This window comes from Rhinoderma darwinii, chromosome 1 (genome assembly GCF_050947455.1).
Source record: "Rhinoderma darwinii isolate aRhiDar2 chromosome 1, aRhiDar2.hap1, whole genome shotgun sequence".
In the NCBI taxonomy this organism is placed as follows: domain Eukaryota; kingdom Metazoa; phylum Chordata; class Amphibia; order Anura; family Rhinodermatidae; genus Rhinoderma; species Rhinoderma darwinii.
Window position 1 is genome coordinate 33559034 of NC_134687.1, and position 26616 is coordinate 33585649.

A 26616-nucleotide genomic window follows, 5' to 3' on the forward strand; every position below is an offset into this window, starting at 1 on the left:
AGACGTTTGTCTGTTCACACGAGGCGTATATTTACGCGCCGCTGTCAAATGACGGCGCGTAAATAGACGCCCGCGTAGAAGAAGTGACCTGTCACTTCTTTGGCCGTAATTGGAGCCGCTATTCATTGACTCCAATGAATAGCAGCGCTAATTACGGCCGTAATTGACGCGGCGTTCAAGCGCCTGCACATGCCGGTACGGCTGAAATTACGGGGATGTTTTCAGGCTGAAACATCCCTGTAATTTCAGCCGTTACGGACCCCCGCCGTGTGAACATACCCTTAGACTTTCTATTGAGCTGCTTCGTTTTAGTGTGCTCGGTGGGGGCTCTCCGTGCTCTTAACCCCACCAATCAAAACTTCTGACATTTCAAGTTTTTTGTTACAGTTTAACGCCTTAATGACCAGCCTATTTTAAACCTTAATGACAAAGCTATTTTTTAAGTTTTTCCATCGTCTCATTCCAAGAATTATAACTTTAATTTTTGCATTGAAACAGCTGTATAAGGTCTTGTTTTTAGCGGGACAAGTTGTATTTTTTAACATCACCATTTTGGGGTACATATAATTTATTGATTAACTTTTTATTAACTGTTTTTTTGGGGGGAGGAATAGAAAAAAAAAATGAAATTTTGCCACTTTTTTGGCATCCTAAATCTATGCCGTTTACTGTGTGGTATAAATAACACTAACTTTATTCAGCGGGTTACGATTGCAACAATACCAAATTTGTATAGATTTTATGTTTTACCACTTTTACACAGTAAAAACCCTCTTTTTTTTTTTTTTTCAAAATTATTTCTTTTTGTGTCTCCATATTTGAAGAGCCATAAATTTTTTTTTAATTTTTTTTTCCCCGCCGATGCAGCTGTTTGAGGACTTTTTTTATTTTTTTTGCGGGAAGACTTGTAGTTTTTATTGGTACCATTTTGGAGTAGATGCGACTTTTTGATCACTTTTTATCACATTTTTTTTTTAATGGCGGGATTCACAGAAAACAGCAATTTTTGCATTCTTTTTTTACACCGTTCACCGTGTGGGTTAAGTAATGTAATAGCTTTATCGTTTGGGTCATTACGGACGCGGCGATACCAAATGTGTAACTTTTTCTTTATTTTGTTCTGTTTTTTTTATAATAAAGCATTTTGTAAGGGTGAAAAAGTTGGTTTTTCATATTTTGTTTTTCACTTTTGAAATAGATTTTATTAACTTTGTTCAAGTTTTTTTTTTATACACTAGTCCCACTGGGGGACTTTACTATGCGATCGCTTTTATAATACACTGCAATACTTTTGTATTGCAGTGTATTACTGCTTGTCTGCCATGACCTAGCAGGCAGACCTGGGGGCTTTTATTAGGCCCCGGCTGCCGTAGAAGACACGACACCCGGCGATCTTATTGCCGGGTGACGGTGTGATGAGAGATGGAGCTCCCTTCCTCTCTACATAACCAATCCGATGCGGCGCTCCCTATTGAGATGCTGAGGGGTTAAACAGGTGAGATCGATACGGATATCGATCTCACCCGTTAGAGCAGGGACGCCCCCAACCCTACCTCTGGTAGCTGAGAGCAGGGAGATTTAACGGCTCCCTGCTCTGTTTTATTTATTCTGATGCAGCGCCGTGAAAAGGCGTATTGGCGGTCACTAACGGGTTTAAGGGGTTTCCTGATTTTGTATGTAAATAAAGCTTATTTAGTCTTTGATCTTTCCTAATATACTTTTGTGTATCTGTTCTTTATTTTTGGGCCATAAATAACATCCAGAGGCTGAAAACCTCTCTAGCTGACACGTGCAGTGCTCATTACAATGTATCCGCACTCTTGTGTTACGGGCTGTGCAGCGGTGTTAGTTGGACATGATCAGGACATGTTTTTATGTCTCTGGATGTAAACCATGAGTGTTCCTGTTCACTGACAGCAAGTGCAGATGTTGAAAATGGTGATATATTGATAAAGTATATTAGAAAGTTGCATAACTTTTTTCATTGAACAATAAATGCGTTTTATTTACATCAAAGCTGGTTTTAACAGCACTTTAAAATCTAGGGGTCCCTGAGTGGAGCCCAATCCTTGAGCAACCTCCCTCATATGTTTCTTTTTAACAGGGTCCTTTACTCTTGAGTGGTTTTAGTCGGTTTATTCAAAAGCGGTTTCTGACGGAGCAGTTTTTATTTAGCGCTCCTGCGGTCTTGAATTCACTTTCTTTTATGCACAGAGCTGCCTGCATTTGCCGGAGTTACCAGTAACCATTTGCTAGCCACCCCACCCACGTTAACTAGTGCTACATTTTCCCATAGTTCTCCTGATGAGGGAGAAAGAACTAACAATCATTTATTCATTAACGATTCGATCCTTTCATGAGTCCAATTATTAGTTTATTCCTAACTAGTTTCTAATATTCAATAAGCTATCCTAAGACATGTCCCATTTTCTTCCTGTATTTGACCAATATTTAACTGGCTTTTAACATACACCCGGGTGGGAGTCGACAGCTTCATCTCTGTTTTTTGTTTTTTTTTATTTTGAAATCTATCTAACGAATGTATTACACACTTCCGGTAAATTAAGATTTTAATTTATTTTTTAAATTTCCTCGTTTGAGCCTTGTTTATATGAAAAGGATATTATTTCCTTCTGATGATGATGCACCTTGGTAATAAGTTATCATTGGGTCATTTATTATGTACAAGTGTGTAATAACATTCCAAAGCCTCTGTCCTATCCTATATGGAATACATGAAATGGACGGTCTTATTGACTCCTGTGTGTTTGGTCGTCCTCTAGAATCTCCGCATGAACAGACTTACAGAGATGACAGTGATGCCGCAACTTTGAAGCAGACTCTGCCCGACCTCACTCCAGATGAGCCATCCGAATCCCTCTGCTTCCCAGTGTCTGCAAAACCAAATGAAGAAGAAAAGGCTTCTGTGGAAGACGCCCCGCAGGTCCACACTGAGGTCACCACCTCTCCTGAAGGAACTAAAGAGCCCGAACCTCAGAACATTGAGTCTCCCCCCGCTACGCCAGCGGCGGAGGATGCAGCGCAGGCAGATGCTGCCCAAGCAACAGACACTGCACAGGCAGATGCCGGCAGCGACGAGTCTCCCGGAAAATCCCCCTCCAAAAAGAAGAAGAAATTCCGCACGCCTTCCTTCCTGAAGAAGAACAAAAAGAAGAGCGAGTCCTAAAGAGCTGCAGGAGCGCTGTCATGTTTCGAAGAGTCCGTTCATTAACCACTAGAATGTACCCGATCGTATTGTTTGTCTTTTCATTATATAAAGGAATGCAAGAACCCACAATAACTGAACCTGCTAGTTGTAGCTTGACTGTGAAAAGGTTAACCCAGGAAAACGTTTCCTGCCATGTACGGTGCTAACCTGTGTGTTAAGCGGCTCGTCACGCCAAACTGTTCCCGTCACGAAATGTAGATGTTCCTCAACAATCCTTCTTTTCACCTTTTTGTTTCCATTTTTATTTTATTTAGCTTGTACATTACTTCTTGCACTCCGTAGCCCCCTGACGATTGCTTCCCTTAGCATGTGTCTTGTAAATAACAGGCTTCTGCTTTCGCTATGTGGGGGGGGGCATAAAAACCCACATCACAGCGCTATCCCTTAAAGCGACATGATCCTTTTTATGTAGCGCCCCAGCAGCCTGGCATTTATCCCATTTCTATGCACTGAGCTGCTTCCAATTATGTGTTATCAGTAACCCTTTCCTAGCCAGCCCGCTCTCACTACTACAGCTGATCTTGTCGATTCGCTGACATAGTTGTGTTCTTTTTATATCACTGGGAATTGCTGCTGCCTTAAAGACATGGAATGAATACCTAGACCACTTATTTTTTTCCCTGTCTGTCTGCAGAGCTTTTTTTCCATTTTTTTTTTTTTTTTTTTTAAGTCTAAAGGATGAAATATAAACTTTTCCGTAGAAGGTGCATTCACTTCATACACAACACTGCACATGTTATATGACTGGATCCGCTCTTCTAGTCCTTGGCGTATTTTACTATGATCAAACATGTTTCCTACTATGGTGGGGCTCCTTATGGTCCTAAATTCTGCTATGAAATAGGAGTACCGCTGTATATTAGTGGGAAGGTTATACGCCTGACAACAGTAGCTGTTTACACTGCCTGTAGATAACTGCCCCTTCCTATTTTGGGCCTTGTAGTCGGTCCTTTTTTAGAATAGACTTGTCACCCCCTTTCTTTTGGAAGTAAAGCAGCTACCCTGGAAAGATCACTGCGTGACACTGTCTTCATAGCCAAAAATCTGAATGCACCTTCGGTCTGACATTTCTACACAATCCATATTGATGCTGAACGATTGACCACTGCATTACTAAGTGACCAGTTTGATTTTTAAGTTCCTGACCCCTACACCCTCACTGAAGGCAGCCACACTGTGGGCTAGACCGCTCTTTCGGAGACCGTAGTCTATCAGATATAATCTACACCGGTGTTCTGAGGGCCGGCTGGAAGTCGTAGTTTCTCAATAGTTAGACACGTCGCTAGGGACATTATCGAGCACCTACTTCCTAGCACATTGATAGACTGCAGGATCAGGCCCCACAGACTGGGTTGCTTGATGCTATTTGTAGGCCGCAGGTACTTTTTAGTATAACCTTTCTGTTTAAGAGTTGAGTTGGAGGCGGTTGTCCATGTAACTTGTAAACTTGGAACCATTTCAACTTTAAAAAAAAAAAAAATTTGACAACCTGGAATATTGTTGTTTTACAAGGTGAGATCCCTCATTATACAGTGGGGTCCGCACAGCGCAGTCCTGTTTGCTGCACTAAATATAAATTTTACCCAAAATTGGGAAGAGTATAGTCTGTGCCACAACCACTTTGTGAGAATCTGAAGTTATCTATCCACAAAGGGATTGTAGCGCGAACCTTGTTGGCAAACCTCGAGTCTTCCATGCTAAAGACGTACTTCATCTCTGTTTTATTGGAAATCTAACGTCTCATGATTTTCAGCTCTAATGCACATGAAATCTGAAAATGTTGCCCTGAAAGCTGTGAATTAACCGGATTACAGGGATCGTCTAGTTGTACGGCCTCAAATATGAATTTATAAAGGTGCGCTCTAGTTACCTAGCAATGTACCATGCACCCTGATATGTAATCAGTGCTTGTATTTATATATTATCTGTTAGTGAGTTGTGTAGCTTTTTTTTTTTTTTCAAATGAAATTTCGGATGAAGAATATTAAACCCCACTTTATTCTAAACGTGAATAACTGACTACAGTTAACCCTCAGTGTCCCACATCTGATGCGTTTCAAGGGTCAAGACGTTGAGCTATAAGTAGCTGTTTGTTCCTTCCATGTCTCAGTGCTCCACCGCCACAAATGTGGCCTAAGGGGAGCGGATTAAGCTGCAGGAGCGGAGCTTCTTCTTTACCAGACCCACGCCAAACAGGCGCAGTGCTCTCCAGTGCCCATCCTGCCAAACAGCTCCTCATATCTACTTCCTTGATGCCTGTGGAGAGTGAGGAATATTGAGAACTGCTGTCACACCTTTTATTTTCAGGTTTTAAACACAAAGCAAAGAAGGTTTTAACTTTTTAACAATTTGGATATCTATAGATAAACGGTATATTACTCTCCCATTAATAACCTATGTGAAGGATATTGCACTTTGATGAAACACATTACTGGATAAATTCTTTGCACAGATAAGACCTCATTCCATATACGATCGCACAGTATGTAAGCAATGCAGAACTCCTCACCTACCATCGTCGACTACATGATGGGACCTCCTGCTATTAATCGTTAGAACCCACTTAAAATTAATTCTCATTTACATATTCTGGTTTAACAAGTAACTTTTTGGTTTGATTGTTTTTTTTACAAATCTCTTGTTTTTCGATCATTTGAATTCTAGGTCTTTGTATCACCGTTTAGTATGGTAAAGTATTGATACACTTTTCAAAAGTGTCATGTATCTTTTTTTCCTCTTTACATGTAATGTTTATTTTACTCACAAATAAATTTGTTTAAACTCCTGATTTACAGTCTGATGTGAGGCTTTGCTCTTTATAGTGATTGATTTTGACTGTACCTCCAGCTGGACTGATGTAAGCCTGGTTAAAGTGCTATTCTATAAATGTGTGGTAGGTATGCGTTTCACCTCTGGGACCTGCACCAATGTGGAGAACCGGGTCCCCCCTGATATGTCTGTGTGATTGGTGCAACTTTGTAATAAGATTTTTCAATTAAATGTAATTTTGTTTTTGAGATACAGCTTCTTTGTATCCTGTATACACCGCAGCTGTATCAGCGATATAGTTATATCACTATGTGCAGCTACATACACAAGCCCTAACATTACTACAGTGTCCTGATAATGAATACACATGACCATCCAGCCTGGACGTCATGTGTACTCAGAATCCTGACACTTCTGACTCTTTTTTGTGAGATTCCGGCAAGTGAAACCAAATCTCGCGAGATTACGGAGGTAAACGAGATTTCGTATCCTTTGCTGGAATCTCACAAAAAAGAGTCAGAAGTGTCAGGATTCTGAGTACACATGACGTCCAGGCTGGATTTCATGTGTATTCATTATCAGGACACTGTAGTAATGTTAGGGCTTGTGTATGAGGCTGCACATAGTGATATATCTATATCGCTAGTGCAGTGTAAATGAATGGAGAGGAGTGCATGATGTTGATTGGTCAGCGTCATGCACTCCTCTGTACAACGCCCACTTGGTCGAAAGTAAAAATACGCCCACTTGGGCATTAAGAAAGCTCATTAGCATAAACCAAAATCGCTCCTAACGTGAAAATAGATTGTTTCTTAAAATAAAAAGCATTACTGTCACCTACATTACAGCGCCCATCTCCTTTATATAGGAGACAGGGCACTTATAATGTGGTGACAGAGTCTCAAGTTCCTAACTTGGATATGATCGATAACAGGTGGATCCTGCTGACCTGATGGATACAGGTTTCAGCGCGTGATACAGCTGCTCTGTATACAGGATACAAAGCAGCCATATCTCAAAAAATATATATATTTTTCTAATAAGATGTAATTACAAAGTTGCACCAATCGCACTGATACACTTTTATTTAAAAAAAATAATAATAAAAATTCCAAAGATGTACATAGCCTTTAAATGGAAACCAGAACGCAGATGTGGACAAAGCCTTTATCCTATTCTGCAGCACTGCCACCTCCCGGTCTGATTATAGGCGAAGTGTACTACTAGAGGAGAACTTCACCCATCAGCTAGATCGCCCATTAACAGCCTTGTGGGCATGTACAAGCAGAAAAAGTGCACAGAAGCTTTGCCCTGTTTTTTTTCGTTAGAGTACTCGATCTGCATTCTAGTTAAGGAAGTTAGCGGGATTTCAAAGGCGACAACCCCATATGAAGCTTTAATACCCTAATATGACGCTGTACCTGTAGTAGTTGTCACCTTTTTCTGTCACTTTATCATCTCATTATAACAGAACTGAGTTTATATTAACGACTAAGATGACGGCTGTCCATTCGTTAAGGAGAAATATTTAAAATATCCCATTGACCGGTCACCTGCTCCCCTGTCCTTTCACAGTTCTTGACTCTTCTTCAAAGTGATAGTTTGAAACTACAAGACAACCGAAAAAGCAGAAAACTTTATTACAATCATCAATGTGGACACGAGTCATAAAGAGGGAAATCAAAATAACCGTTTATTAGTAACAAAACCCAAGTCCTGGTCAAAATAGAACTATTAAATACACAATATAAACTTGTATAAAAGACTGTACAAGATAAAATAATAATACACATGCCGTGCTCCTAGACCGGATAGGATTTGTACGGAATGCGGAATATTGTAGGCCTCATGCACACGACCGTATTTTTTCCCACCCGTAAATACTGGCGTAAATATGGGTCCGGTGTCACACGTATTCCACCCGTATTTACGAGCACATTTTTGGCGGCAAAATAGCACTGCACTAATCGGCAGCCCCTTCTCTCTATCAGTGCAGGATAGAGAGAAGGGACAGCCTTTTCTGTAATAAAAGTTAAAGAAATTCATACTTACCCGGCCGTTGTCTTGGTGACGCGTCCCTCTCTTCACATCCAGCCCGACATCCCTGGATGACGCGGCAGTCCATGTGACCGCTGCAGCCTGTGATTGACCTGTGATTGGCTGCAGCGGTCACATGGCCTGAAACGTCATCCAGGACGTCGGGCCGGATGTCGAGAGGGACGCGTCACCAAGGCAACGGGCGGGAGACCGGACTGGAGGAAGCAGGAAGTTGTCGGTAAGTATGAACGTTTTATTTTTTTACAGGTTACTGATCGGTAGTCACTGTCCAGGGTGCTGAAAGAGTTACTGCCGATCAGTTAACTCTTTCAGCTCCCTGGACAGTGACTATTTACTGACGTCGCTTAGCGACGTCGCCGTAATGACGGGTGCACACATGTAGCCACCCGTCATTACGAGAGCTCCATAGACTTCTATGGACTGTCCGTGCCGTTATTACGGCCTGAAATAGGACATGTTCTATCTTTTTCAACGGCACGGGCACCTTCCCGTGAGAAAACGGGAAGGCACCCGTCGCCAATAGAAGTCTATGAGCCCGTTATTAGGGGTCGTAATTACGACCCGTAATAACGGGAGTTTTTACGGGTCGTAATTACGACCCGTAATAACGGGAGTTTTTACGGTCGTGTGCATTAATTGATGATTCTGTGAGTTTCATGGTTTTATACGTCATTCACAGAAACAAAACAGCAGGTGTCCTGCCCGGCTTCTTCTCTAGGGCTCCCCCAGTCATTACAGACAGGGAAGTAACCCTGATTTTATTTTTTGGGCTTTGTGTGAATGTTGAGGGAGGGGTCTTTGGCCATTAAGTTAATACATTTGATTAACGCAATACTTTGGCTGATGTTTGATCAGCCCAAAAAATCCTAGTTCCAGAGCTGCTCCCTATTATCTTGTTTAACCTCATTCCCCACTTGTTTTTCCAGCAGGCTCTGTCTCCTCTCTGATAACCGAGTTCCACTGCAGTCTATGGAAACATAAATACCAACTTTCCCTAGCAGTTTATGGGTTTCCTAGATAAGCGTGTTACAGTGATTGGTGAGAAACTATGGAAAGAGATCAGAATAAATACAGAGTAGACGTTTTTGCTGGAAACGTAGGGACAGACCTCTAGCGTCGGACTTCTCATTGACCTACAGTAGATCTCGTTGACCTTCTCCAGTACTTGACCTATAGCGTTCATATTCCTCCTGCATGAACGCCATCTGTGTTTACTATGGTCTGTGAGATCTGCTATCAGAAGTGGGAATTCTTACACAGTCCATTACAAGGACCGTTCTCCGTTTTCTAGTGGTTAAGACTGAAAAAAAAAAACAACGAATCCCACCAAAGAACGGAACAAAAAGCATTCTTCGCTTTTTCAAAAAACGGAACAATCCCTAAAATATGTGCAGTTTGCAACCGCGCTGTATAAATATGATTTACGCAGACCATTACGCTTTCTGACCGGTCTGTGCTTTGCTGCAGAAACGCATGTGAACGTACCCTAAGCGCATCGGTCAAGGACGTCCGTTCCTGTACAAGTCAGCCGTCTGGCACAGTCACCACTACATTACAGGAGGGTAGCCAGTATAACAATATCATCTAGAGCTTGGTTTTCTTATTAAAACAATTTTTATGCCCTTTTTTTTTGGCCCCTCTCCCCTTCCTGTTTTTACTTTCACAATGACGTCATCTAGTTGTGCTGTGCAGACACTTGTGTGCAGTTTCATAGGGTGGGACTCAACCACATGAAAGGATGAACAGAAACCACAAGGATGCTCTTGAGAATACTCCCTTTTTGTCTTTTATGGCGCTCATCAAGCATGTCCATAGCATATGTAACATTTACCTGAAAATAAACCCGCCATGACATCACGTACTCCCGGCAAGTTCAAGTGACGGTAGCAAAAGTGTGTCGGTAAATCTCTGAATATGTCTATTCTAAAAGGTTTCCCAAGCCCTGCTCTATGCTGAATGACCCCCCCCTCAATCTTAGTCGGTGTAAACAGCCAGCGGTGTCACCAGTTACTAGACAGCTGCCCTATCACTTTCAGGCACTTCATAGGAAGCGTGAACTTTTTATAACTTAATTTATGGAATCTATAAAAGGCACTATTCTCCCTCCTGGTGGGAGGCACTTAGATCACCATTACTTATAATACAAAAAAAAATACAATGATTTGCCAGTTAACCCAAAAACACTACTAAAATGGCACAAACCAAAAAGCAATGTATGTAGCCTCTCTGTCACTCTAGATTTTAAAGTAACAACTGGCCGCCGCATTTTTTGGCCAAAAAAAAAAAGTGCCGCAAAAAAGCCACACATATTGCGGTGTGTAAATCCAGCCTCTGTTTGTTTTTTTTTCTCCAGAACATGTTTTTCTATGCGTGACTGATGTTCGCAGCTTGTCTTGACCTGCACTTTCTACTGTAGTTTTAATTGGCACTTTTAAATGTATTTATAGAGTAATACAGGCCTCTGCACTCCTAATAATGAGGATCTGTCACGACAAACAGGAATTGCGCTACCTTTATATATCATTAGGTGCGTGTCACAAATGATGTATACAATGCCAAGCTATATACAGCACATGGCTGCACTGTAGAATAAAACACAATTTACTAATCTGATATAAGGGGTTAGGTAATTAAATATACAAGGCGGAGGGGCAGCAGTAGTGGTGGTGAACGTGTGGTATCGCTAAGCTTTCATGCCTTGGGTGAATTCTGCACAACACATAGAAGATTCTTTTTTACTGATCTGAGGTTAGTAGTCACCAGTGGTGCTAATGCTTTGTCTTTGTCTCAGTTGGTTGTAACCAGGAAGCAACGGCCGTCATCCAAATTCCAAATCCGTGATCATCCATAGTTTAAAATGAGCAAAATTTGTCAGTACGGCACACTGCTCTCCGTTGTAGTTAATAGGTGAGAGGGGTATTGAGCAGGGAACCCGATATTCGCTCTACATACCCCTATAAGGGCTTCAAAATAGCCTTCAAGTGTTTGGCCAAGGACTTGTCATCCTCAATAGTGCAGTCATCTTCAGAGTTTTCGCCTTCACTGGATCTTCTCATTCCACTTTTCCATTTACTTTCACACGTCTGAGGTAGAGTAGTGGGATCAGGAATGAGATGGCGCAGATGGTGAAGCAGGCTTCAGCGCCAATCAGCCAGTACACTGCCGGGAAAATTCATTATTTACACAAGTATGACAGATAAATCTAGTGATCTACCCTGAGTTATCTATTGTGACATTGAAGGGACAACAAACCAAACCTTTTACTAGTAATAATAGTCATCTCTCTACACAGTTTATGAGGAAATTCAGGGTCATCTTCCAATTGTGCCACATATTCTGAGGGTGAATGGTCTCAACAAGACAACCCCTGTCCATATGGATGTCACAGTGGAAAGAGGGCTTGAGTAGACTGTGCCTGACAAGAATTCTTGAGACCATGGTAGCTATTGGGGTACAAAAGTAGCGGTTACATCTGGTACCTTACAGGGGCACAAAGGCTCCCCTTCCATATAAGAAGATACCAGTATTATAAATGGTAGTTGGGGCCCTGTTCCAGATATTGCTTCAGAACCCAGAAGCTTCAAGTTACACCTCCTGTTGGGACACCAATTCCCATGTCATGCTCTGCCTTCTGAGACCCTGAATTACTCATAACACAGTGTCTCAATTTTGCCTAGTGTTCCTTTTAAGAGGGAGATGTATTAAGACTAATTGAAGGTAAAAGTTAAAGGGGTTGTACCAGAATCGACAATTATCACCTATACATAGGATAGGTGATATTTTGTTTGATCACCGGGACCCACACTGATTGCAAGAACAGGGGTCGCTGCACCCCCTGCATTGAGGAGGAGCTTGAATTGACCGGCGCTCGAGCATTCACCTGCCGTTCCATTCGTTATCTTTGGGACTGACAGAAACTGCCGAGCACTCTACTTGGCCATTTCCATAGACTTCTAATGGCCCAGCAGCCGCTTCATTTAGTGTCTTCCTCACTGCGGTCAAAAAGTAAGGACACTTGTTCTCGCAATCAGTTGTGCTCCCAGCGATCAGACAGTTGTCGGTTATGGTACAACACCTTTAAGTAGTTGTCCATAGCAACCAATCAGGATGCTGATTTAATTTTCCTTTGAGAAAAGTGAACTGGAATCTGATCTGATCAGCAACTGCTCCACTTTACTTTTGCACTACTTTTTTATAAATCTCCCCCACTGGCCAAAGCCATAGCCTTACCCATATCGATGGACCTTAGATGACACCAAGTCCAGTTGTATTGTGATCTAATTATTACATCTCAAATCAATTCAGGTCCATTCACACTTTGCGGGTGAGGTGCATTTGCATTGAAAAATGCATCTAAACGCAGCAAAAATTATTGCGATTTTCAGATGCCGTTTTCCAGTGCTGTTCTAAACGCCGCAATGTGTGAATGGACCCTTAGTAGGAGATATCTAAGAAGAGCTAAATAAACCAGAGGCGTAGCTATAGGCACTCAGAGGTAGCAGTGGCACTTGGGTCCCGGTGACTGAAGTGGCTCAAATGCCCCTTTGCCACATAAGACACCAGTATTATAAATGGCAAATGGTAGTAGTGGGCTATTTCATATTTTGCATTGGGGCCCAGGAGCTTAAAGTCTCTGAAATAGACTATGGGGAAAGTAAAAAGCATAGTGAAGCAGTGGCAGATTTAAAGGGAAGGTTCATTTTCAGACATCTGAGACTTGTCAGAAGATCTCATTGGCGGCGGTCCATAAATTCAAGCATAAATTATTTTAGTAACCATGGGTTTTCAGTCTGGATGTAGTCTTGCTCACACAAATGCACATCTTGTTACAAAAGAGAGCACTGATACATTGTAACGAGTCTTGCACTTATGTGAGCAGCACATTATCAAGACAGATTTTCAGACTCTATAGATGTAAGTAAGCAGAGGCCTTGAAAATAGTAGAATATTGAAACACATAGTATATTAGAAAGTTGCATAACTTTTCATTGTACAATGATTAAAAGGGTTGTCCGCTTTTAACAATCCCTTTTTGTTAGAAGAGTCCCCCGGGACCACTAGCGATCAGCTGTAATCTGTGGGGGAACAATGTGACACGTTTGTCATTTCCCTGCAGCGCCACCACATGTCAAATAATGCATTACACGGTGCTTATTGAAATCAATGAGCTGTCCATGTAATGCATAGATGTGCCGGGTCTTCCAGAGACACTCTTTGTAGCTGCGCTCCACTCCAACTAGTCGATGGAGGTCCTGAATGGAGGACTCTCAGCTATTAACTCATAATACCGTAGCAGACTATTTAAAAAAAAACATATAATCCCTTTAAATACCTGTGACTAAACATCTCTTTACTGTAGTGCTGCACCTCATAGGGCAAAGAGATTAATAACAATGATCACTAACGCGTCTTATTATTATTATCCATGATAGAAGGTGAATGTAAATACACTGGGTGGAGACCTCCCACGAGAGTTGTGTATGTTGTCAAAACAGCCATTAACTTGTAACGGATGATCTTCTCTGGCCTGAAGTTTAGTTGGAACATTTCAGATCTGCCCTGACGGATCGTTTCCTGTTTTATGTTCTCCATAAACGCTCTGAAATCCTGGCTTCCCTCCAGAATGGACACACCCGGCCCACCAGTGACATGAGAAGCGCAGAAGATGTTTCTCCCAACACCAGAGGTCTAATCTAATCATCCTGAGCTAAGTATAGCGAGCGGACACTCACGCGTTGCTGATAAGATGGGCCCCACAGCTCTGGCGAGAGCCCCCAAGCTCCGAAGGATTCCCATCACTGTGCCCTTCTGACTGGCAGAGCCTGGGAAGAGATAGATGATATCACACAGTCCACAATACACTTGATTCACTTGTCCCATCCCCCTCCCATAAAACATGCAGTACTAAAGAGTGTACATGTTATTTAGGCATTATATGGCGCTATTATATGCTCACTGTATGAGGGTATTCATTTGGGCATTGTCTTAGGCCTCATGCACACGACCGTAGCCATGTGCAAGGGCGTGATTTTCAGGTCGGCCGGCAGCGGAGTGTCACCCGCGAGCTGCCCGCAAATCGGGGGCCGTGCACATGGTCCATTATTTTCTGTGAACCGCAGAAAGAACGGGCATGTTTTTATTACGCCGGCAAATCGCGGGACATGCACATGGCCGCGTCCATTATTTCCTATGAGCCTGGACCGCAGAACACGGCCGTAATAAGACATGTCCTATCTTTCTACGGTCCAGGCTCCTGGGCCGTGCAAGGACCGTGGAAACCACGGTTGTGTGTATGGCCCCATAGGAATTAATGGGGCCGCAATTCTCCCGTGGATTTTCGGGGGAATTGCGGACGCAAAAGCACGTTCGTGTGCATGGGGCCTTAGGCAGTGTTCAGTATAATATTTTGGCAGCTGTCTGGTGCTGCTATTTAAGCTACTGTATAGAAATGTTGAGCAATGTATGGAAGTATTATTAATCCACGATATGGTATGCCATAATAGTAGGAGGGGGGGGGGTTTACTCACAGGAGAAACAGTGCAGCCATTAAACCTCAGGCCAGTCTTGCACGTTGCTAATGAAACTTCGACAGCTTTTTGACAGGCACACTAGCTTAGCTGACATCCTAAAAATGTAAGCTGCACTGCTGGAGTTAGTTTCTTACTTTTTTAGTTAGGCTTCGTTCACATCTACGTCAGGACTCCGTTCATGGGTTCCGCAAGGTAACACTGACTGAAACAAACGGAAACTATAGGTTTTTATCACCATTGATTTCAATGGTGACGGATCCGGTGCAAATGGTGTCCGTTTGTCACCGTTGTTTAAGGATTCATTTTGACGGAATGAATAGCGCAGTCGACTACGGTATTGATTCAGTCAAAACGACAGAACCCCCTAAACAACGGTGACAAACGGAAACCATTTGCACCGGATCCGTCACCGTTGAAATCAATGGTGATGCAAACGGAAACCTATGGTTTCCATTTGTTTCAGTCAGGGTTCCATTCATGGGTTCCCCTGACTGAAAGCTCCAACGGATCCAATGAACGGAGTCCTGACGCAGATGTGAACGGAGCCTTAGGGGGGATTCACACGAGTGTGTATTCGGTCCGTGCGGGCCGCGTGGTTTTCACGCGGCACGCATGGACCAATACAAGTCTATGGGGCAGTACAGACAGTCCATGCTTTTTGCGCAGCGTTTGTCTGCTGCGCAAAAAGCGCGACAGGTTCAATAACTGCGTATTTCGCGCATCACGCACCCATTGAAGTCAATGGGTGCGTGAAAATCACGCGCACCACACGGAAGCACTTCCGTGGGACGAGCGTGATTCGCGCAACAGCAGTGAAAAGGATGAATGAAAACAGAAAAGCACCACGTGCTTTTCTGTTTCCGAACATCCAAACGGAGTGTCTTTGCGATGAGCGAAGCCGGACAAGCGAACCGAACTTCACCGGGTTCGGCCGAACTCGTTTTGGCCGAACCCGGCAAAAAAATTATCGGTACGCGACGTCAGGAGATAGTCACTGTCCATGGTGCTGAAAGAGTTAAACTGTTTCAGCACCATGGACCGTGACTTCCGATCCCAATATACATGAACCTGTAGAAAAAAAAACTAAGTTCTGACTTACCGATAACTCCCGGCTTCTTCCTCCAGTCTGACCTCCCGGGATGACAATTAAGTCCAAGTGACAGCTCCAGCCAATCACAGGCCAAGCACAGGCTGCAGCGGTCACATGGACTGGCGCGTCATCCAGGGAGGTGGGGCCCGATGTCAAGTGAGGCGCGTCACCAAGGCAACGGCCGGGAGGGAAGTTCTCGGTAAGTACGAACTTTTTCTTTTTTTTCTACAGGTTTTGCAATATTGTGTTCGGCATTCACTGTCGAGGGTGCTGAAAGAGTTAGCTCTTTCAGCACCTTGGACAGTGACGGCCGTCGACTAGCCTCATCTCTATGATGGCGGCTGCGCGAAAATCACGCAGCCGCGCATCAGACACGGATGACACACGCAGCTGTCAAATGGTTTTTGCGCGCGCAAAACGCAGCGTTGTTTGCGTGCGCAAAAACGCAACGTTCGTGTGTTTCTGCCCTTAATGTGACTGTACAATGCTTGTTATAAAGACGGCACTACCCAGAAAGCAAGCTCTGTACAGACACTAAACAGGGCGGTTGGTTTATGGGAGATCTGGCACCAGCAGAATTGTGAACGCACCTCTGGAGTGTAATATAGGCTTTAACTCAGGATCAATACGACATAACGAATACAATTCACATTCTACATGTAAGGATTTGTTCACATCTGCGTTAGGGGCTCCGTCACAAATCTGGTCAAAATTTACATATAAAATAGCGCAGCAGGTTGCAGTATTTTGTCCAGTAAAGCGACGGACACCATGGCAGAAAGCCGACGGAACTTCTTAAAGTCAATGGGTTCGGTCTTGCGCCAATAGTGTCCGTCATGCAACGGATTCAGTGCTTATGGTATTTTAGTTGCTCTGCACTTATCACGGAGTAGATCAACGGAAACACCAAACGCAGATGTGAACGAGGCCTTATAGTAAAATGGTGTTCAAAGGTGAATTATTACCATATCTTGTATAAATAGTCGGGATAGGCACTAGTGCATGGGGCAATCCAATAAATCAATATGTGACTCGCTAATCATTCAATAAGATATGTGTGGTCCTGTAGACTTTGGTCAGTAAGAACATGATATATTTTATTTTAATGAGCACAGGACTAAAACCCAAGTGAGTAAACACGGTCTTATATTAGCAGACTTGCATATATCTTGTAAAACAAGAGGTAAATAGCTGCAACGCATGGAAAGTATGGATGTACGTGATCATACCCACAGCACTGCCGTGTACACAAACCCAGTACTGTGGTAGAAAGAGCCAATACGGGTCCATGATGAACCCTTAGGCCGGATTCACACGAGCGTGTGCCTTTTGCGCATGCAAAAAACGCAGCGTTTTGCCTGCGCAAAAGGCACTTGACAGCTCCGTGTGGCAGCAGCATATGATGCGCGGCTGCGTGCTTTTCGCGCTGCCGCCATCATTATGACACTCCATTTGGATGTTTGTAAACAGAAAAGCACGTGGTGCTTTTCTGTTTTCATTCATCCTTTTGACAGCTGTTGCGCGAATCACGCTGTTCGCACGGAAGTGCTTCCGTGTGACATGCGTGGTTTTCACGCACCCATTGACTTCAATGGGTGCGTGATGCGCGAAAAACGCTCAAAGAACGGACATGTCGTGACTTTTACGCAGCGGACTAACGCTGCGTAAAAATCACGCACATGTCTGCACGGCCCCATAGACTAACATAGGTCTGAACAACACGCGTGAAAATCACACGCGTTGCACGGACGTATATCCCGTTCGTCTGAATAGCCGGGATATAGCAGTGAGGCAGGGACTCCTGGCGTCGTACATAACTATGATGCTAGGAGCCCGGCTCCCTGCAGTGTGTTCGGTCCAGGACTTGTGGCCGAAATACGTCCGTCCATTACGTGTGAACCCAGCCTTAGGGACTCTGTGTGTCTCCATATTCTGTCCATGGACATGCAAATGCTGTGTGTATCGACCTTTACACCCAGACTTTTCGTGCGTGGTTGCTATCACCGCCGTGTGTGCCGCTGAATGGAGTCTTCATAAAGAACCATGTTTCCCCATAGGAACAAAAAGCCAATCCAATGCGTATTATAATTGGGTTATGTAATATATTAGGATTAAAGGGGTATTCCGGTTACAACAAATTACCCCCTATCCGTAGTATAGGGGGTAAGTTGCTGATTGGTGGGTGTCTGACAGCTGGGACCCGACCGATCACGAGAACGGGCGTCCCATACCCCCCGTTTGGATGGAGCGGCAAGTCGCTCATGCGCACTGCCGCTACATTCATTCTCTATGGCAGCGCCGAAAATAGCCGAACGCTGTACTTTACTATCTCCGGCGCTCCCATAGAGAATGAATCAAGCGGCAGTGGGCATAAGCCGTTCACCGTTCAGCAAGTTACGCCTTATTCTAAGGATAGGGGGTAACTTCTTGTAACCAGAATACCCCTTTAAGACATGTCTGCTTCATAATACATCATTATTAAGCTTTATTCAGATGAACGTTGTATACGTCCGTGAGCTGTGCGTGAAAACAACGGACAGCACACGGACCTGTGCAACACAATGGGGCAATTCAGACATGCGTGATTTTTCACTCAGCGAGTGTCCGTTGCGTAAAACTCACTGCATGACCGGTGCGTTTTTGCGTATCACATTGAAGTCAATAAATGCGTGAAAATCACGGACATCTTCCATGTGCTGTCCGTGATTCACGCACTAACTGCTAAAGAAATGCAGAGAAAGAAAAAAAAATGTGCACCAACACTAGCATCAAAAACTGATGCCACACGGAACTGCAACGCAGCAAAAACGCTGCGTTTTTTGCGGATGCAAAATGGACACGTTCGTGTGAATCTAGCCTTATATTGCATAATACAAAATTCACTACAATACAATGTTGCATTATAAATAATGATGAAGACATTCTAGTAATAGCGCGGATATAACCCCGCCTTGGGCACCAAGAGATTTTGTCCCGCCCGTGACGTTAAATTTCAATTGGAGCAAAAATGGGAAACTGTTCCTGAAAACCCCTGACACCCCTCTAAATATGGAAGCCTTAGTTTTTTTTGTGCTATAAAAAAAAAAAGCATAAAAAACAGCACTGTGTGAACTGAGCTAAATACTCACGCCATAGACATTTAATGACTACATACACTTCCTCAACCAAGTTTTGTACAATGACAAAAAGGGGGACAGAGGGAGTGGTGCAACATGACTGCAGGATCAGACTACACACAGCTGGCTTGTAGTCTGTAACCATGGAGACACAAAGGTCTGCATAGGAGCAGTAGACATAAAACTGTAGAATATTTTTCATCAAGATCATACAGTAAGCTAAGTTGCTTCAGCTTTTACTTTAGATTCAATAGAGCAGTGCAAAAGTATACACGCATTTTAAGATTTCTAATAATTTTTTTCTTCTATTTACTTACCATATGTTGAAACCAATGAGGATAAACATGGAACCACAATGGCTGCAGCTGGAACAGAAAAGAGATCAGCGTTAAAGAGAAACTACACAAGATACAAAGTTTATTTATAAACGTTGATCAAATGGTCCATAGTAAGGAAACTATTTACAGGGGTGACCTGGGTTCAAAAAAAACATTCACATATCCTATTAGGGAATTTTGTGATAATACATGGGGGTCCCAGAATGCAAAGTGTTTACAATTGTACAATTGTTATTTACCGAGTACTCCACTAAACAAATAGAATTCTAATAGAGTGCCAGGATAGAGCGGCTGCTACCTAGAAATGATTATTATTATTAAAATTGAAATATGTATATCACTATAAGGGTATGTGCACACGACCAATTTTCAGGCGTAATGGGGGCATTTTATGCCTCGAATTACACCTGAAAAAAAGGCTCCAATACGTCGCTTGCAATGGGTCTTATGATGTACTGTTCAGACTAACTGTAATTTTACGCATCGTTGTCAAAAGATGGCGCGTAAAATTACGGCCGCGTCAAAGAAGTGCAGGACACTTCTTGGGACGTAATTGGAGCCATTTTTCATTGACTCCAATGAAGAACAACTCCAATTACGTCCGTAAAAGACGCCGCGAAAAACGCGGAGTACATGCAAAAACATCTGAAATTCAGGAGCTGATCACCCCTTATCGTTATCACTGATCATCACTGATCACTGATCATATTGATGCCCAAAATCAAACTGGTGGAAAGAAAGAAAAAAAGACACACATCCTGATTAATATTACGTATCTTTATAATACATCAAAAACCCAACAGCTAAGACATAAAAAAAAAAAACATCCCAAGAAGGAACCATCCCAATAAGTGATATAGATAGATATATATATATATATATATATATATATAATAAAAAATGCACATTAGGATTATACATGAGCGACAGTCATGTGATGGACACGCAGCTGCACAGTTCGTTACAAGACACATACACAGCTCTGATAGACATACTGTAACCAGCTGTGATCATCACATGACCAGGACACATTTTCATCCACTGGAATTAAACAATGAAAGTTCCTATTGCATGCCAGCAAGCAGAGATCTTAAAAAAAACTTGAGAAACTGATACACAACATATATTAGAAATTTGTATAACGTTTAATTTTACAATGAATAAACTTTATTTGCTGAAATCGAATATCTCTTTAAATTTTGTCAACAACCCATGTCTGTTCCTGTATTATATAGATTCCTGTTAGTCGTACAAATACAACAAATATTCTATAGAGATATAAATCTTTATGTGATGACTTATAAAGAATTTCCTGCTAATAAAAAAAAACCCCATCAAAACATAAAGAATGATACAATACAAGTACAGGCTACATTGCCCCCTACTGACACGAAGGAGAAACTTACCCCAAAATAGAAAAACCAGAGCATGCTGGAAGGATATATGAAGTACAATGCTGTAGAATTACTGGCCTCTCGCTGCTTCGTGTTTGTTTGATGCAGTAATACATGGTTTCAAGAGAATTGCAGGAAGATTAATGCTATAAAACTAGCACGAAGAGAGAAAATCTCCCAGGGAACGGCTTTGTCATATGTTCTAAATTAGCAGAGTGGGGCGTATAAAAGTGGCCCGTTTCCAAGCACCAGTCACTTTATTAACAGTTAGTAAACGGGAATCGGTTAATTACTGAGGGGACGCGTTGCAAGCACGGAAGGTGGAAAATCTCCATAATTACACAACCGCAGATATCTATTCTAAAACTTGACTTGTTAGTTGGGGGGGGGGGGGTCAGAAAATGTTTTTAGTTCTGTTTGATGTCAAATTTGTATAAACACCAAGAAAAAAGAAACTCCTATACTTGCCCGTAAAGAACATATAACTAAACGGAGGTGAGAAAAGGCTGAAAACGACCACATAATTGGCACGGCTGACATAGGAGGAGTGACTGTCGCAACAGCACCAATGGCCTCAAGAGATGGTACTATAGTAAGCACTTCGACCTTCGCGTATACACTGCAGATTTTCTATTCTCCGGATTGTGTGTTGAAAGTCCGCAGCGTATTACAGCAGCAAAGTGGATGCGATTATATCACATGGCCTGACCCCCACATAGTGGAAAAATGACACAGAAAACGTGCAAATTTGCTGCGCATTTGTTGGAGAATTTCCTAATGGAGTTCAATGGGGAAGTCAAATTCCGCAACCAATGCCATTGTTTTCGTATGCGCGGAAAATTCTACAGGTTAAAAAAAAACAAAGCATATACTGACCTCTCACGGCGCTGGCAAAACCCATCCCTGCGCTGTCAGCTGCTCTGTATCCAGGCTGCCCCCTGTGAGGACTTTTCATTAAATGTGACCTCTGCTGCCAATGACATGTGATGAAATGTCATCACGGGAGGGCGCCGGGACACAAAGCAGCTGGAAGAGCAGGGACATGTTGCTATCTTTCTAGCTGTCGTTTTTGGCAGCAGAATAGACGCACGCCGATTGATGCGAATATTCAGACAGATTTCCATGCCTGTTCTGGGTCATATGCGCTGCAGAGCTTACCCCAGAGTATACACCCAGTGTGAACAGAACTTATAGCAAAAAGTTCTGCAATATAATTTGTATTTACGTTCTTCACTATTTTTTTAAGATTTCTGCTTGCTGTCATTGAATGCAAACATGCTTTCTTACAGTCGGAAGCTCAAAAGTGGTCATGACTTAGTCCTGCTCACATACTAATCCCTAACAAAAGTCCCTGTCTTATATCAGTCCTTGTCTCACAATCTAATTTCCCTATTTTATTCACACATAATAGCCAATTTCCAGGGGAAACCCATGCAAGCACAGGGACAAACTCCATGTGATTATACCCTTTGGCCAAATAATACCCTAGGACCACGGTGCTGCAAGGCAACAGTGCGAACCACTAAGTCACCGTGCTAAATATCTCTCACTTGCCTAAACTTGTACACTGTAACAAGCTGCAGCTGTGTGAAAGTAGGTCTAGGTGAGACATTTGTCTGTAAAATACACCTTTGGTGGTAGAACTGGAGGGTGAGCTTGTGGCACACAATCGTGGCATTGCATCTAGTCTTGCTTGTTTTAAAGGGTAACTAAACTTTCAGAAAACTTCTGACATACCATAGTGACATTTCAGAAGTTTGTATAGGTGGGGGTCCGAGCGCTGAAACCACCACCGATCGCTAAAACAAAGCAGCAGAAGTGCTCGGATGAGCCGCTTCATTTCTGATCGGCTTTCCGAGAAAAGCCGAGCAGTTGGTGTACGGACTCCTCTTTCTATGGAGTCCGTACACCGCTCACTTGGCTTTCCGAGAAAAAAATATCAGAAACCAAGCGGCTCAGCGCTTCCCCAGTCATTTTAGCGATTGGTGGGGGTCTCAGTGCTCAGACCCCCACCGATCAAAACTTCTGACATGTCTCTATGACATGTCAGAAGTTTTCTGAAAGTTTAGTTACCCTTTAAGGACTAAGTCATGGCCAATATGAGGAGCCGTTACAGTCCTCCACCCGAAGGACCGTGGCATGGAAACCAACGACTCAGCATCTGAGCAGCGTGTATTGGTTGACTGCAGCAATGAATCCTGCTGTGTGGCGTCATATTACCCATTTATTTGCTTTTACTAATTTAAGGAACTCTTGAGACCCCCCAGTTGGTTCGTCTAAGCCAAGCTTGAGAAGCAATGATCAAGAGGAAACTAAAATCCTTATATTTTATAACACAATAAACAATATATAAAACCATACAATGTAGAAGGAAAATGAATCATCAGCCGGGAGAACTTACCAAAAGAATAGAGGAGAAGCCCAAAGCCCAGCATGGTCAGGCCGTTTGCCCATCCTATCAGCAGGAATGCTGGAATGAGAAGAATAATGGCCTGCAGAGCAGAGGAGACACAGGGAATAATGAGGGGACAGAATAATATACAAAGGACATAATAAGTATAATAAAACATCTCAATTTTGTGCCCTGGGAGTAAAAAAAATGCCCTTTATATCCACAGATGTGTCACTTGTTCTGTGACCACTCACTTATTTTATAGGCACCTCCTACAGAAGAAGTCACTTAAAGGGGGACTCTGGTAAAACAAGAGTCCGCTATACTTCATTAGGAAATCTTTAATACCAAGTAATAGCCAGAGTAGGATTCTTAGCAACAGATTCAGAGGCTGGTGGGTGACATCACCCGATCTCCATGCTTATTTGGTTAAAGTCACTATACCGGTGAGGAACACCACACAAGGCCTCATGGAGTCCCTACAGTCCCGTACTAAAGAGCTGTAAGGACCATATTACATAATGTGTTTTCTCCTAGATGAGGATATCTCCGTAATAAACCATCTGATGGAGCATGGAATTTTTTTTACTCCATTTGGAAGAAAAAAGGTATGTATAAGATATCCGAGGCTTATGGGGGTACAGGAGGGACCATATATTTCTATGGGGGCCTTATTACATATGCGTACATCTCAGAACTTATATGGAGCCGTAATATGGCCATGTGCATGATTCCTGACGATTCTCACGCCAGGGAATGGAAATGTAAAGATCAACTTTAAAACCCTAAAATTTGATTGGGTCTTTTAAAAATCCTGTCTGAATAAAAAGTTGCACGGTAGTTGCAGACTTTTAGGCCCACCGGCTGAACTACAGGTTGTTGGTTGGCCTCTAGCGGAGCACCTGGAGGGACTGGCATCAGCAGCCTGGCAAGATGACGTTATTGCAGTTACCCGCTTGACAGCTTTCACTTCAGTTCCTGGTTTGATTCTCCGAGCGTATCCGCCCTGGATCACAGCCATGGTAATTCCGATGAAGAAAAACATCTTCCCCTGCTGCATGCTGCCAGAGAAAAAGAAACAGTGCAGGTTATGGGGCCGGTCCACAGCCGGGAACATTTACAGAGTCACCCATAGTATCAGCGCAGTGTTTATCCACCATTTCTACTGATCACTTCCAGATGTTTCCTGGACAACCCAAATTCTCCTCCCAAAACCGCATGTTTATGTCACGGTTTGAGCCTCCATTATTGTTATTATGAACTCCCACCGAGGTTGTCACCCAGCTTTCTTAGGCTCCTGGATGGAAATTTTTCAGTAATACGACAGTAAGGGGACAGTAAGCCCTGTGGGAGCTGTATTATCACCCAGCTTTCCCAGAAACCGATATCACTAATGGTTCATGTATTGATTTATCTCTCTGCGGCTCTGTACTCCATGTGACACTGGATTACAAAATCTCCGGTGTAACACGCCTTACCTTTTTTTGTTGGACGCAGAATCCGATGGACAAAACCTCTGTACGAAATCAGAGGTATAACAAGGTACGATTGGGCTCTACAGAATACTATGGCTGCTTTATTATGGTCCGTACAATTCGTAGGATGTATGCAGCTCACATGCACCCTGCATTGCAAACATATAGGGATTTACGATTGGTGTCGCGCCAGAATTCTGACCTAAGTTGCACCTTCTTTTTGGTGCAAATCATTTTAGATACATTTTTCAATGAAATGCGTTAAAAAGAACTCGTCCGACAAGAGGGTGTGGCTTAGCAGAAAAAGAGGGCGTGGCCTCAAGATGCAACATAAGGCCTTGTTCACACAGCGTTTATTTGACGCGTTTTACATGCCGGAAAATGCATCAGAAACACATGCTTTAAGCTTCCAATTGACATCAATAGGAATACGCATTGTAGACGCGTATCAGGTCAATTGTTAGTGCGTAAGGCCCTGATCACACAGAGTTTTTTGCAGGCGGAAAAAGCTGCCTCAAAATTCCATCAGGAATTTTGCGGAAGATTTTGACCTGCCTGCTTGCTATTTGCCGCGTTTTTTGGCAGCGGCCATTGAGTGCCACGGGGCAGAATGGGAGGTCAGAGACGGAAACGCCTGAAGATAGGGCATGTCGCTTCTTTTTATAAAAACCAATCTCGGGGGAAAAACGCCTCCGCCTTCAATTGAAATCAATGGGAGGCGATTTCGGGCGTTTTTTTCGCGGTTTCTGATGTGGTCTCCGCATCAAAAACAGTGCCAAACTACTCAGTGCGAAGTACCCCTAAGAAGTGCTGAAATCGCGCCTAATTCCCATAGTCAATATGCATCAAAAACGCGTCAACATGTTCAGACTTCGGTATTTTTTTAGCGCAGTGTGAAAAAGGCCTAAGAAGTGGACTAAAATAACCAAGAGGTGATCTAAAGTTAGACAGAAGTCTCTAAGGCTGGGTTCACACGACCATGTTACGTCCGTAATGGACGGAACGTGTTTCGGCCGCAAGTCCCGGACCGAACACACTGCCGGGAGCCGGGCTCCTAGCATCATAGTTATGTAATCATGTTTTCAGTACAGGACTGTAGGTCCACGGAGAGGCAGGGACTCCTAGCATCATAGTTCTGTACGACGCTAGAAGCCCGGCTCCCTGCAGTGTGTTCGGTCCGGGACTTGCGGCCGAAACACGTTCCGTCCATTACGGACGTAACATGGTCGTGTGAATCCAGCCTAAAGGTCCAAATGTATCATCCAGCATGAGGCACGGTCATAAACTAGGTGCAGTCTAATTCTAAGCTGTGTAAATGTAAGACAATATTAATAAATCTAAGTATTTAAATAATTCAAAATGTATTTTAAGCGGTCCATATAAAAGATTCATCCAAAAGTAGATCAAAGTAGGTTCTAACCACCATGTTAGCATCTTTAAAATGAGCCTCACCCGTCTACATGCCTACTTATAAATCAGTGTCTAAAATCTATATCGCAATGTCATATTTATATGTGTATAATAATAATAAAAGTAATAAAATGACATCTAGTCCATCTCTGATAAGCTTTTATGGCCTGCCAAGCTATGAGAAGAGCAGTGGAAGGGTTAATGGTGGAGGTCTAGTTAGCCACTGTGAATGGCGCTGCGTCCTCGACACATTTTGCGACATATAATCCCACCTCATTCATTTAAAATGGAATTTCAGGAATAAGCTGACACCGGAGCCGAATCTGCTAATCCTGCACAAAACAGGGCAGCAAATTCATCCACATCCGGCCGAGCGCTCAGGGCGACATTCCAGGAATATTACAGCTCGTCTGCTGCACCGCACACTGGACGTGGAGGGAGACGTGTCCTCTGTATTATGTGGCGTCATCGCTTATTTCATGATTATTATTATTATGTAACAATTACTGAAAGTTAACGAGAATCTACGTGCATAGGACCAACATATTGTCCCAGGTGGTGAGGGGTTTGGTCGTGTTAACCAGCGCCATAATGGGGCCTCATTTTAACATTTACTAAGAAATCTATGTACGTCCCTGGGGTCACTACCAACATCAGGCCGTCACTATTACTATCAATATCGGACCGCTTCTGCTATGGACAACAACTTTTTACTGTTTGGTATTATGGCCCCAAGCAGCAGAGAAAAGACCGTGGGCACTTGAGCAAAATACCCTCTTCTTTTCTTGGGTAGAAAAATAGAAAATAGTTTAGAA

General features: G+C 43.0%; 2 protein-coding genes across 8 annotated transcripts in view; one reads left to right on the forward strand and one right to left on the reverse strand.

Moving 5' to 3' along the window:
• ADD1 (adducin 1) overlaps positions 1-3306 on the forward strand; it is a 104107-nt gene extending 100801 nt beyond the window's left edge. For 6 of the 7 annotated variants that reach the window (XM_075857325.1, XM_075857244.1, XM_075857262.1 and 3 more), the window contains one exon: positions 2784-3306. In XM_075857325.1, coding sequence (XP_075713440.1) covers positions 2784-3187 — 404 coding nt within the window. In that variant the 3' untranslated portion in view covers positions 3188-3306. The remainder of the gene's footprint in view (positions 1-2783) is intronic. The other variant, XM_075857288.1, reaches the window with a different exon arrangement.
• A 7535-nt stretch (positions 3307-10841) lies between these two features.
• SLC75A1 (solute carrier family 75 member 1) overlaps positions 10842-26616 on the reverse strand; it is a 38861-nt gene continuing 23086 nt past the window's right edge. The window contains exons 9-13 of the mRNA XM_075857348.1: positions 23869-23977; positions 22926-23016; positions 19110-19157; positions 13789-13878; positions 10842-11215 (exon numbers count right to left, since the gene is read on the reverse strand). Coding sequence (XP_075713463.1) covers positions 11109-11215; positions 13789-13878; positions 19110-19157; positions 22926-23016; positions 23869-23977 — 445 coding nt within the window. The 3' untranslated portion in view covers positions 10842-11108. The remainder of the gene's footprint in view (positions 11216-13788; positions 13879-19109; positions 19158-22925; positions 23017-23868; positions 23978-26616) is intronic.